The sequence below is a fragment of the Asparagus officinalis genome, chromosome 6, assembly GCF_001876935.1.
Source record: "Asparagus officinalis chromosome 6, Aspof.V1, whole genome shotgun sequence".
Taxonomy (NCBI): Eukaryota; Viridiplantae; Streptophyta; class Magnoliopsida; order Asparagales; family Asparagaceae; genus Asparagus; species Asparagus officinalis.
This window is the reverse complement of record NC_033799.1, coordinates 2,798,870-2,811,976: the sequence shown is the minus strand read 5'-3', so window position 1 is coordinate 2,811,976 and position 13,107 is coordinate 2,798,870. Positions and strand designations below refer to the sequence as shown.

Here is a 13,107-nt window from a genome sequence, read left to right as displayed (position 1 = left end):
TAATTGCAGTTTCCCATCGCAAATAAGTTATTTTGCACGAGATAATTCTTGTATAGCAATTTGAAGATCCTTATGCAGAGTATTTTTGTGGTGGTGTTTAATTACCGTACCTTTATATTATTCAAAGCATTCCTCCTTACTAGCCTGAAATATAACCTGAATCAAAGTTTAAAGCAGAATTTTAAAAATCATGACATCACCAGAAACATCATCACGAATCGCAAACATTTCTCCTTGTGACTGTTTTCTTCAAGTCCACAATTTATTGTATTTCAACACGACATCAATCGGTTACTGATTTATCAGAACATTCTATTCTGTAAAAGTTTTGATTTGTCCAGAACAAATAAAACTTCTTAACGCTTATCACAACATCAAACTCGACTTCTTCGATTGATACAACCTTTCATTGCCTCCAGCAAAATGAAGTGAGAAGACTCCTGCTATCTGTATTCTTGGAAATTCACATGGCCAGTAGCTTGTGCATGTTCCACTGCTTCCTGATTACCGAAAAAACCATATCTTCATTCATTAGTCTATAAATGAATGAATAAATGAAGCACATGAAAAAGGTAGAATAAGCAATAAATCAGGTAGTTTTTTGGGTTTGAAATAACCTTTTGGCCAATTAAACCAGCTTGGCATACCCCACAACGCAAGGTGAAATTTGCAGTATCGGTGTAACTCCTCTTTCTGAATTGGAGATCATGTGATGAATTAGAACTAGAAACATCTAATAAGGGATACTATGTAATTAAGGAATTTGATATGAAAAAAGGAACACTAACACATGAAAATAAAGAAAGGGAAAAAGAAAGGAAATAAACTAGTAATCAGCATTAACACTGGAATACTAGATTGCTGTGTGTGATCTTTCTTCTATGGAAAGTACTGTTAATTCTATTTTCCCAAGTGAACCACAGGGCATCTCAACATTAATGATTTTATGAGATTCAACTTATTTTAAGAGATCATTATAGTTCTGATGCATATAAATATATCCAACAGAACACAGGCAATTAACCAGATTAACAAACTTTTGGATAAATTTTTTACTATTAATAACAGCACATAGGCAAGTGTACCACAGGGCAGTCTTTACCCTTTTATAACTCCGAAGACAAAATTGATCTAATAAATGTTCTTCAGATTTACTGATCCTTTACTATTATTAGCCGTGTGTCTCTGTCTATGCATCATTTAGTTTCATGCGCTATTATATGAGCAACTAAGCAGAGTATCTAATGAATCAGAAGCAGTTGAAGCTTCTGCCACCTAATGATTTTGAAGAAAAAAACCCGACAATATCATAAGGGGGTTATTGGTGCCCTGAGGCTCAAGTACATAATGCCGCATAGAAGCTCAAGTATATAATGCATTAAAGAAGCTCATTTTAACTAGAAAGTTGATTTGAAATTCTTACCTGTTAGCATCTTTAACAAGATTTAGAGCAAGATTTTCTACAGCTCCAATTGTTCGATCTTTATTGACAGGAAAAATTGTTTGATCAAACTCTTCAGGTGCTCCTTCAGCTGGAGACATCTGAAAGATATTTATAGCAACTAAGCACTTAAACAATACGTTATCTAATCCTTTCTCTGTAATGATATAGTTAATAGCTTTGTTGAGGCCTCAACATGAAAACTTACAGCTAATGCATCATAATGAAGGCCATCATAAATAAGCATAACCCTTTCTTGATACTTCTTTTCCTGTTCCCATAAACAACCAATAATACATCATTGAAGGACTAGAGAGAAGATATATGGTTAAAGCATGCAGGCAACTAACCTGGCCATATAAATCACATCGTAATGTTTGAATGTCATATGCTGCAATTTCACGACCATAATATTGCGATAGTATAGAAAGCTCGATGGCACCTGTGACATCATAGCTAAAGGAAAATTAATGAATGCAAACAAATTTAATCATATGGAGGAAGGAAAGTGCTTCCTTCAGGAACAAAATTTGTCACATAGTAACTTGTGAAACAAACAACTTAAAAGAACATGTGTCAGAATGATACATGAGATTTAATATTAAAGCTACATCTTGAAAAGCTTTGGTAAATTGGTACGCCGAACAATTCATGCTTAAGAAAATTTAAGAAAACAATTGAGGACTGCAAAATCCATGTTATTATTGTACTAAGCTCCCAAATTTTGGGGATAAAAGCTTCATTGATGTTGCCTTAATTACTCAACAAGAGTGTTCGCATTGGTTTAGACTTCAAGAAGAGGTTCTTATACTGTCCCTTATATTCCTTCTTGTTATTATCGTACTAAGCTCCCAAATTTTGGGGATAAAAGGTTCATTGATGTTGCTTTTATTACTCAACGAGAGTGTTCACATTGGTTTAGACTTCAAGAATAGGTTCTGATACTGTCCCTTATATTCCTTCTTTTTAATTAATGTCATACAATTTTTTAATTGCTAAAAAGAAATGCATATTGAACCTCACCTCCCCACTTCTCAGGATCCAGAATCCAAGTACAGTATTCCTCATTTGATTTGCCAAGAAATGCTTCATTATATTTAACGGGATCACTCGCCACTGTTGCAGCTATAACCTTTAGGAGAAAGAGAGCAAAAAAGGTTTTTTTGTAAGCAGTTATCGATAAAAGGGACAATCAGTAATGGCTAGCACGTGATAAGAATAACACAAGATAATCTTTTTTTTAAGTAAAAACAGAAAAGGACAATAAAGTTTTCCAGATTATAATCTGCTGCATTTGTTTGAATATTATCAAAATGGTTAGATAATTGTGTCACAATGCTCAGATTATTCCAATTTTCTTATCTATGTATGACATGGGACGCAGATGGTCTGACATCCAAATAAACTGACCTAGAATATATTAATCATTTCAAACTATACATCAAGAAACATTTTAGTATTTTACCTAATAAAACTTTCTCGTTTTAAAACTACTAGAATATACCACTCATGCATGGACGATTGAAACCTAGGTTGCTTGGAAAAAGGTACAGGTACGGTGCGAGTATAGGACATGGCAAAGTGTAAAATGCAGGGTACGGGGAAACGACCAAATACAACTAAATTAATAATTTACATAAGATCATTATTTTTCTTCAATTCATGTATTATTAGGACTAAAATTCCAATCCAATTTTTAGGTTACATTTGTTATGTTGATTATTATAAATTGGAAACTGCTTGTTTTTCAACTAGACACCGTCTATTTAAAATCATAGTTATGAACTTGGTATAGGCTAAAATGAACCCAACCCATGACTAACGAGTTTCAAAAATGACGCAAAATGTAGAATATACGTCCGAGTATATTGCAAGTGTTCTAAACTGAAACATCTACGAGCACGTCTGAATAGTTGCATGCATATATCCAAGGAGTGTCCATGAAGTTTTGGTATGGATACGGGTCGGGTACGAGCTTCATGATAGAATCATAAAACTACCCAGGTAATGTAGACTGAAACACAGATTTAGATATAAGATTCATTTTCTTTGCAGCCAGAGATGGAAATGTTAAGATCTTAACCGGGCACTACCTGTATACTCTAAATTCTGTGTATTTTAATTTGTAAGCCATTGAAGACTATTGAAGACATAATTGGATACTAAACTGATACTTCAAATCATATGTATGATCATGTAACCATCAAGTTGCAATAATAACATTTTGATATGTAAGATTTCAGAATGTATTAGGCATTTGATTATCGAAATGAAAGGTTGACAATATGATTGTACGTGCATGTATATAACATAGTAGCATCCACGATATATTTTGATAGCTCCAATGACTCAGTATTTATGGTATGTAGCATTTAAGATAGGCAAGTAACATTACTAACATTAAACTGTGACCTACAGTACAAATTTTCGTTGCTATGTACCGTGTACTTCGTGTTAGTTTCTAGGAAATTTCTTTGGTCAGTGAAGAAACTCATGAAAAATTAGTAGTTTCTCTTGCAATGTTTTATGGCCAAGTATGTTTATTTAGCTCATTGGCTTATTATGTCCAACAAAGAATCCACGAATGATATGTTTCAAATTTCGTTGGCCTATTATGATCCAACAAATAACACAATGGCAAACCTTATCCTTTTTTCCCTTATCATCATGACTTTCTAAGTCCAGAAGAAATTTGAATGTTTCTACTGGCAAGTTATTTTTAAGTGATCCTTAAGAGAAAAGAAAGTTTGCAAATTTATAAGCTTATAGTCATCAAGGCAACTAAATGGAGTTACATCACATGAAAGGAGGAATATGCAAAATGAAAAGTAGGAAAGCTTAGAGCATGAGTAATTTGAAGAGAATAACTCCAAATTGAGAAATGCATTGATAATAAGAAATCAGTGATATTTTGCTAGGGGGCGTAGTACTAAAGAACCTGTTCATTGACTTCCGAAAAATGAAAAGAAGAGAAGAAAGTGAATTAATGAAGTGCCGAATTACTAAATGTATTGCTGTATTTCTGGTATGATTGGCTGAGTGTTTACAGCAATAATTGCATAGTATGAAATATAATTTTTCTAATTTTTTTCCTTTGGAGAATACTTAACAAAACAATATCAGTACACATGGATTTATTTATATCTGAACTATATAGCATATAGATTGTAACGCTCATCAAAAATTTGGAAGTAATGACCAATAATATAGAAGGTATTCCCTAATGTAAAACTTGTGGAGACGCCTCCTGAATAGAGATTCAGACTCAAATCTAGTATGGATTGCATAAAAAGCATATGCGCAAGGGCACATGCATGATACTCATTGGAACTTGGTTTACATGATTGGAGATTTACAACATACATAAAGTAGCATGTGTATGGTTTATTATTATGAACATTGAGGTTACATTGTATTTTATCCTTCTGCGGAAAGAATTTGTTCAGAACTTAAGATTTATTCTGTACTGTCTATATGAGAGCTAAAACCAAGTAGGATTGCTTTCTCTTTCCAAGTTTTTTATGCATGTCCAAAATGCATCTGTATAAATGCAGTAAAGACTTGATAAGCCTCAAAAACATGTCCCACACTATACTAGCTGCTTAGATCAGACCTATTAGAGTCAATTTAAGAGCGCTATTTAACCCCATTCAGTCAAATTAGTCAAACATTTGGCTCCTTATATTAATGATATGAACCTTAAGACATTTTTCCAAAAACAAGGAAGTAATGATTTTAGGATGTCTATTAATAATTTAAATGAGCATATATAGTAATACATAATGGCTATTGTTGTATCTGTATTGTGCCCGTGTCCTATTTTGATTATGGAAGGCATCGTCCTATCCTGTGATATGTCAGACATTTTCCAAGAAAAAGATTGACATGTCTGATTTTGTAAATGGTGTTTTTATCATATACTTGGCAAAAGCTAAGTATTTTGTGAATTATTTTACTAAAATTAGGCTCTTCCATATGTAAATAGCAACAGGTACCTACAAATACAAGCCAGGTCATAGTAGAAAACCACCAATCCAAATTAAAGAAACAAAATCTAGTAAAGCACTATCTATCAGAAGAAAATCACTGATCAAAATTAAGAAACTGCATAAAAGGAGAATTTTGCAACAAGAAAACAATCCCATTTGCAGATAGATATCTTCTCTGCATGAAACTTGTATACAGTATTCAACAGATTTTCAATATCCTTGAGATGAGCAGAGGCCATCGAAGCAGCAAACAACTCTCTACTGCCAAATGGCACATCAAGATATCTAACTTCTAAGAGCACCTTTCGCTACATGAAGAAATTAGAGCCATAATTTCCAAGAACTGATGAAAATAAATTTAAGTTCATGACAGCAGGCAATCAAATGCATAATAGTCATTTTGTTCTGAATTGAAATTCAAAAAAGGCATAAATAATATAGTATGTAATAAACTCTCATAGTTAATTGTGGAAGCACCAATTTTAGAAGATAGTTAGATGTTGGACAATGATTGTTATGCATGTGCATTAACAATGAACTTCGACATTTTAACTGGAGTCCCTAGCCAATGGTAATCAATCAGGAAATGCAAGCCAACAAGACAAATATACCCAAAACAGATATAAAAAGCTTAACACTTGGCACAGGATTCACAATTTTCATGTACATAAGTATTGAATGGCCAATTAAGGCATTCACTAGGAAGCATTAAGTGAGGATTGAACTTTGTTGACAGATGATCAACAAGAAACCTGTCTTAATTCGGCAGCCTTTTGCTTGTCATGATCCATCACATATCTGAAATATAAAATGGGTAAATACTTTAATTGCCCTACACATTGAAAATTCTTTAGGCAATAGAAACTAGAGCATTGTTGATACTCACCCAACAGCATTGAAAAGACAACTATTATCTGAAGGAATTACTCTCCTCACAACGGTACCTTCCATTTTATTAGATCAACACCTAAAGGGAAAGCAACAAACGAAAAGAAAAGTTACCTCAGTTCTTAAAAACAAAAACAAAAAAACACCCATATTAAAAAGGGATATCCAGAGCACACAAAAGTTACCACAGTTCTTAAAAATAAAAACAAAAAAACACCCATCTTAAAAAGGGATATCTAGAGCACACAATAAGTAACTTCAGATAGCAAATTAACAGAATAAAAGAGACTTCTTTATAATAGCTCATGGATGATTTGCATCCAGAATTCCTCCGAGAAACATAATAAATGGATCTCGCAAGGAACATGAGTTTCTAAAAGAAATTCTTGGCCAGAGAGCTCTTTGACATTAATAGCACAAAATTTGCATCTAAACACTACATGAATAGTGCAAACACAAGGAAATGAGACCCTCAACTACAAAATATTAGACTTTCGAGTTCCAAAGCTTACAGAATTCTCCTAACGAGGCAAAACATGGAATTGGCTCCTTCAAATGTATCAACTTTTTCCTGGTGAATGTTGTTATTAATGGTTTATCTGTTAATCTTCTAATGAAATTGTTTAATCGCTTGAATAGCAAACTTGAGAGAGAATTTCTAGTAACCGACACTACAATCAACATCAGTCCCTTAGCCAGAGACAACATTCGGAGCCCCTCCCATCTAATTTCTCTATTGACAAATGCCAGTAATTAATCTTTTACTAAATTATTTTGCTTAAGCTCCCAGTTCATTATAATTTCCAATCTTAACTAAAAAGAATCAGAAAGATATTTACATCATAGTTAAATCAATTTTTATCCAAATAAAATCTCAAACCCCAAACGAATAGAATCAATATCTTCCCTTTAAAGCTTACGGGAATTCAGTGCAATATTCTTATTTCCAAACACATCTTGTTGTATTATAATTACATTACAAACTCTTATATTTATTTATTTTCAACATACAGCCAAGATGCAGATTGAAGAAATAAATTCCTCGAAAAAATTGAGCAATAATCTACAGTATTATCCAAGCTAAAGTATATTTCTTCAAACAAATCAAAAAAATAAAAATTAAATTTTTAACAAATAGACAACAAAAAAAAACCCAAATCTTCCGAAACCAAGATTTAGATTTAGAAAACAAATTTTTATTACTTATTCTTGCCACAATTTTTTTTTTCCCAAATCAAATCTAAGCTGAATCTAGACCCAGCTTAGAAAAGAAAGTTCTGAAAAGAAATCAACAGACCCAAAAATAAACAGAGGAAAATTGACAGAAGCACGCTGAGAAACTCACCAAAATCTCTGAGGTCTGGACCGTCTTGGGTCCGTTTCTTTTCTCCTCTTTTATCTGAAAAAACGAAGAAAAGTTAAAAAAAAACGGAAAATTATGTCAAGGTCCCAAATTCTAACTTTCAATGTGCATGTGCCCCAGCCCCCCATGTTTTTTTAATGTATTGTAGCCTCTTCTTTTTAAAAAAATTATGTCCAGGCCCTTCTATCATGATTCCAGCTCATGCCGGTGGATGATTAGACATGTCAGCTCATGATTAGACATGTCAGCTGGCTTAAATCCTAAATTTAGCCTCCTCTTTTTCATGTCAGCGGATGTTAACAGTTAACATGTTAACTATTACAGTTAACATGTTAACTATTAATAGTTAACATATTATCTGTAAAGAGTTAACACGTTAACTATTAATAGTTAACATATTATCTGTAAGAGTTAACATGTTAACATGATAACCATGACCGCTGCCGCCCACGCGAAGTTCCTCTGGACGCGCGGCGATAGAACGGGGAGGGAGGGGGGGGGGGCAGAGGGGGACCGGAGGAGGAGGAGGGGTGCTAAAGGGGATGCAGCGAGGGAGGGAGCGGAAGGAGGGGAAGGGGAATGAAGGGCGTGGCGGGGGGGGGAGGCGGAGCAAGGGGAGGGAGAGTGGGGGAGCCGAAGAGGGAGGCTGGCGAGTTCTTGGGAAGGCTCCGGCGGTGGAAGCCGTCGGGAGGGAGGCGGAGCTGGGGAGGGAGGTGAGGGAGGCGGTAGAGGAGGACTGAAGGAGGAGGAGGGTAAAATCGAGATTTTGGATGGAGTTTATATTGGAACTTGGGGAGAGGGGTCTGGGCATAATTTTTTTCAAAAAAATAAGGCTGCAGCACATTGTTGAAAGTTAGGGGGGCTGTGACACATTAAAAATTAAAATTTGGGGCTTTGAAGTAATTTTCCCTAAAAAAAAGTTATGGGCGTAACGTTCTAGCTTTTATTGCGTAATCATGACAAGAATCCAGGCAAAATCTCATGAGAAGCACGCGCAGAATTGCCATGTGATATTTACTTTATTACCCTTCTGACTGAAGGCCTGGATTCTTTCAAGCAGGGGAAGGTATGTAAATTTTTTTTTTAGGTTGGAGATAATTTGTTATTTGTAAATTTTGATATTTATGGAAAACTTATATGTAAAGTTAGATAAATATGCAATTTGTGACGTACTAATAAAAAGTTGATTCTGTTAACTCTCACTCTAGCCGTTGGATTTGGATCTTGTTGACGAGCAAATGAGCAAAATCATTTTTTTAATGATTTATTTTGGATATATTGACCATGTGAAATGAATAAGTAGCTAGAATGAGTGTACTAATATTGGGATAAATTACCACAGTTGATAAAAAAGGTTACAAAAGCAGATGGTCAAACATGAGTTTTAAAAATTATGCTAATGAGCTAGTTTATTAATTAATACTATACATCCCAAGCTACATCAATGAAATCATTTCGATTTTAGGAGTCCAACAAATGCAATGATTAGCTTTGTTGAAGATCTGCAATATTCGCTAGCTCTCTAGGAGTGCACATTTTATTGGATTCACCCAATAAAATGAAGCCATCTAAACCATTCGCAGCTATTTGTGAGGTTAGTCTGAAAATTTTAGCTCTTCTATTAATAACGCAAATCATCTTAGGGGCTATTTGTTTCGCTGAGAAATTGAGAAAAGGAGATCATAGAATCAGACACACGCATGTGAGGGTGTCATATTTCCCAAAATAATTCATTTCTTCTGTTTTCTTGAGAGAGGGAAAAAAAAGATAGATTGTGCATGTAAAACTCACCCACTATAGAGGTAATATTCGTTATGGGCCCCAAAATAAAGGAAAGCTGTTTTAGCAAAAAAAAAAAAGACTAAAAATAGGCTTGAAAAAAAAGAAATAGGTCCCACAACCTATTTTCCAGACTTTGGAAATGAACCAAACAGACCCTTATTTTCATCGCGGCGATTCCGATCAGACCAGTGTACTCAATAGAGTAGTGACCTTTAAGACAAAGTATTCAAGATGAATCCACCACCATCTGAACGTCGCTTTTAGCTTTATAGCTCATATTCAACTAAAAAGTAGGGATTTATCAAGTAAAAGCATCAGAAATTTATTTGATCCAATCAGGATAATTTTCCATGACTTAAAATTGAAACTACAGTTAATACAACATAGGCATGTACTCCAGCAAAGAGAATGGAAAGCGGAAAAACAAACAGAACTAATCCAGCAAGAATTCAACTACACCCTGTGTCCTCTGGGATGAACAGTACAATCATCAGTTGCTGAGAACAGAATCAGAGGCTCGTTCTCATGAACTCAAAACTAGCACTTTCTTCACTCAAAGCTTTTATTTTTACGGAGTTCAGGTGAGAATGTCAAAAGGAAGTAGCTTTATAAAGCTGCGATGCACTCAATCTCAATCTTTGCGTCCAATGGAAGTGCAGCTACTTGGTAAGTTGATCGGGCTGGTGCTGGCGATGAGAAATCTGCACCATCAAAAATTGAATGTGTTAATAAAAACATATTATTACAAATAATGAATAAGATGGAGAGTTTGCTGGGTTTTTTTTTTTTTGGGGTAACCAAAACGTGCGTATATTTAAGAGTCAAATATTTTTGTTTGATGAAAGGACAAATACTGTGAGCAAAAAACATTTGCCTGTCAATAGAAGAAATATCTAATAAAATTGGGGGGAAAAAAGATTTGTATGACTCTAGGAAACTCACATTTTCCATAAATTTCATTAACTTTCTTGAAATCCTTTAGATCAGCCAACCTGCAAAAAAGGTGATTTTATGTAGCCAATAAAATTTTCACTTCTCAGTTAATCTCAAAAGTGAAAAATAAGATGAGTCAATGAGAAACTTTTTCCTACATGATTGTTGTCTTGACAACTGAGGAATAACCGGCGCCGCTAGCTTTCAGAATTTCTCCCATATTCTTCAGAACCTACAAATTATCAGACAACCAAATCATAATCAACCATATAATAGATACTCACTTAGCAATGTGCCTTCGAAAATGAAAGTACGTGGGTTTTAATAATATGCAGCATCATAGACGTGATTTCTGATCACCATACATCATCTGAGAAATGATGAGCATACAAGGATTGTTTTTCCCTTCACTGAGCTCAAATGGATGTTACCCTTTGGATGACTTTATCTATGTTGGTGAACTTGGTAAGACAAAATAAGAGCTAAGAAAACACAGCTCAAGCCTAAAGAAAACATTTTAGATCAATTTTAGAACAGAAAGTCTAAAGAAAGAAAAAAGGGGGGGAAATAAAAGAAAAACAGAAGTCTGCTCAGGCCCTATAAGTAGCCATATATTAGAATTAATTAAGGGGCTTAATTTACAAAAGGTTTATAAACAATAAAGACTAAAGGTTCTAATCTGAACTTTCAATTGGAAATATAATGTTAATGCGTTCCAAGGTTAACTATATTTCACCGTCTTGTGCAAAGAATTGTTCCTTTACTGCTTAATAAACACTAATCAATGCTCTCTAAAATCACCCAACGGGAATGAGTTGAACAGTTTAAAAGGAAAAAATGCAAAAATTCCCCAACCTCTCCTTGTAGCATAAAACATGCTCTAGTAAGGTCAGAAGGCTTGTCTTACATGACTGTTAATAAGACAAGAAGGGTATAAGCTTTATTTTATCATTATTCAGAAGTGATGGCTAATTAAACCATGTGAAGTCACGCTACCTAACTGAATATTTGATGAAATTTGGCAACAAAACAACCTGTAGGATACAAAGCTAAAGACATCATGAGCTAAAGAGTGTCCCTACATAAATTACACATTAGACATAACCTTTAGCTTGTGAACTTCAGGCCTGCATGTATCTGTAATGATTTCCCTTATAACATTGAAACTTGGAGAGTTGAAGAAAGTGAACGATGATATGGAAGTATTTAACACACGAGAATTTAGGGACAGACATACCATACGTGATAAAGCAAATGATATGTATTTAGTTACTTAGAACGGGGATTGTTAGCTTGCGAGACTGCCCATGATGCTAGAGTGAGCAACAAGCTGCATAATACCGCGTAACTTTCTCATTCTTTTGAGATTATTAAAGAACATGGTGACAAACCTGGTCAAGAAAGTAGGCTCCGAGAGGGAACAAGCCTGGTTTAGGCATCTAACCAGGATAATTTAGGTTTCATCCAGAAATAGAAAATAAGTAAAGTAATTTTTAATAAATAACAAAAAACCTCTCCTCCATGGCACGTTATTCTTCATTTAAACTAGGCATACTTTGGCTGGAAACAGCCACTTGGTTCTCTCCCAATAAGAGCGGACAATTATTTCTCTAAATTGGCTTGTTCCTTCATTGAAAGTTGAAACAACATTGAGTATCATCCATGAACAAAATCACCAACACTATTTGTAGAGAAATTTGCAGGTGGAATTTAAGGCCCTTAAAGGAAATCCTGCAGTACTAGACTGATAGATTGCTGGATTGGTCTAAAATTTTCTTCATCATTAAAAAAAAAGATGGTATAAGCGGAGGGAAAACCATTTCGTTTTTTAGATAATTGACGTACGTAGGGGCATTCTCGCAGATATATATATAAACTGCAAGGTACAGATGCTTTCAACAAGTGCCCTGATTGAGCTACTCTCAAATCATGTATGAAAGAGAAAAAATTGTGACGCCAATCCTAATGGATTGAAGACCATACAAACAAGTATACAAGCTTACAAGTAGTTTACCAAAAGCGAAACACATAACTTCTACATTAAGTACACAGATTTCTGTTACCTGCTCAGTTTGATCTTCTACAGTATCGGACACAAACTTTCCCGTCTGCAAATGAAATGGCAAAGAATTAGTGTGTAGATTCGGGTATGACACATTGATGGAGTGTGGATCACCATGGTATCCATCTGATGTATTCTAAGATTACAGAGAAAGAACAAACCTCGGGAACAAGGCCGAGTACACCGGAGACAAACACCAGGTTATTAGCTTTAATTGCCTGAGAGTAAGGTCCCAATGCTGCAGGCGCCTTTTCGGTTTGAACAACTTCTTTCTTATCTAATCTCGAGATATAAGCCAAAATTAGTACTTGATGCCAAGCAACCAAATGAAATGCATGTAAGGTAAGAGTAAAGGAGATATACTGCTGAATTTATGGCAAGAATCTGAATCAAACTTGTTATGCTGAAAGTAAAGCATAAAACCGGAAGCGAATCAAAACTAGATGTGAAGTAGAAGGATAGTGCCAGACGAAAACACCACATGTTAAGCTATTTACTTTTAGAAAAACAGGCAGAAAAGTCGGCGGTTCTCTCTACTTAACAATCTAGTAGATTTAATAAGCAGGTAGAACCTTGGATAGTAGACTAGGATGCAGATTCAAGATCCTCTTTAATGAAAAACAGAAATATATATATATATATATATATA

The 13,107-nt window shown here is 34.7% G+C and overlaps 2 protein-coding genes across 2 annotated transcripts in view; both read right to left on the bottom strand.

The window, feature by feature from the left end:
* Window positions 209–7,745, bottom strand: LOC109844550 (ubiquitin thioesterase OTU1). The gene is made up of 9 exons (XM_020413631.1): window positions 7,664–7,745; window positions 6,317–6,397; window positions 6,183–6,228; window positions 2,465–2,573; window positions 1,792–1,883; window positions 1,650–1,712; window positions 1,424–1,542; window positions 618–693; window positions 209–500 (listed from the first exon to the last, which is right to left on the bottom strand). Exons 2-9 carry the CDS (start codon window positions 6,379–6,381, stop codon window positions 444–446), a joined length of 627 nt encoding a protein of 208 aa, XP_020269220.1. The 5' UTR covers window positions 6,382–6,397; window positions 7,664–7,745; the 3' UTR covers window positions 209–443.
* The window catches only part of LOC109844733 (reactive Intermediate Deaminase A, chloroplastic), a 4,144-nt gene continuing 797 nt past the window's right edge, over window positions 9,761–13,107 (bottom strand). Inside the window, exons 2-6 of the mRNA XM_020413846.1 lie at window positions 12,620–12,823; window positions 12,460–12,504; window positions 10,555–10,628; window positions 10,406–10,455; window positions 9,761–10,164 (exon numbers count right to left, since the gene is read on the bottom strand). Coding sequence (XP_020269435.1) covers window positions 10,070–10,164; window positions 10,406–10,455; window positions 10,555–10,628; window positions 12,460–12,504; window positions 12,620–12,823 — 468 coding nt within the window. The 3' untranslated portion in view covers window positions 9,761–10,069. The remainder of the gene's footprint in view (window positions 10,165–10,405; window positions 10,456–10,554; window positions 10,629–12,459; window positions 12,505–12,619; window positions 12,824–13,107) is intronic.

Bases quoted from the DNA above. Each gene is read 5' to 3' on its own strand.
- LOC109844550 (XM_020413631.1), bottom strand. From the start codon at position 6,381: ATGGAAGGTACCGTTGTGAGGAGAGTAATTCCTTCAGATAATAGTTGT. The intron at 6,229-6,316 runs GTGAGTATCAAC...TTTATATTTCAG, and splicing joins TGTCTTTTCAATGCTGTTGG to ATATGTGATGGATCATGACA. The intron at 1,713-1,791 runs GTTAGTTGCCTG...TTATGGGAACAG, and splicing joins GATGTGATTTATATGGCCAG to GAAAAGAAGTATCAAGAAAG.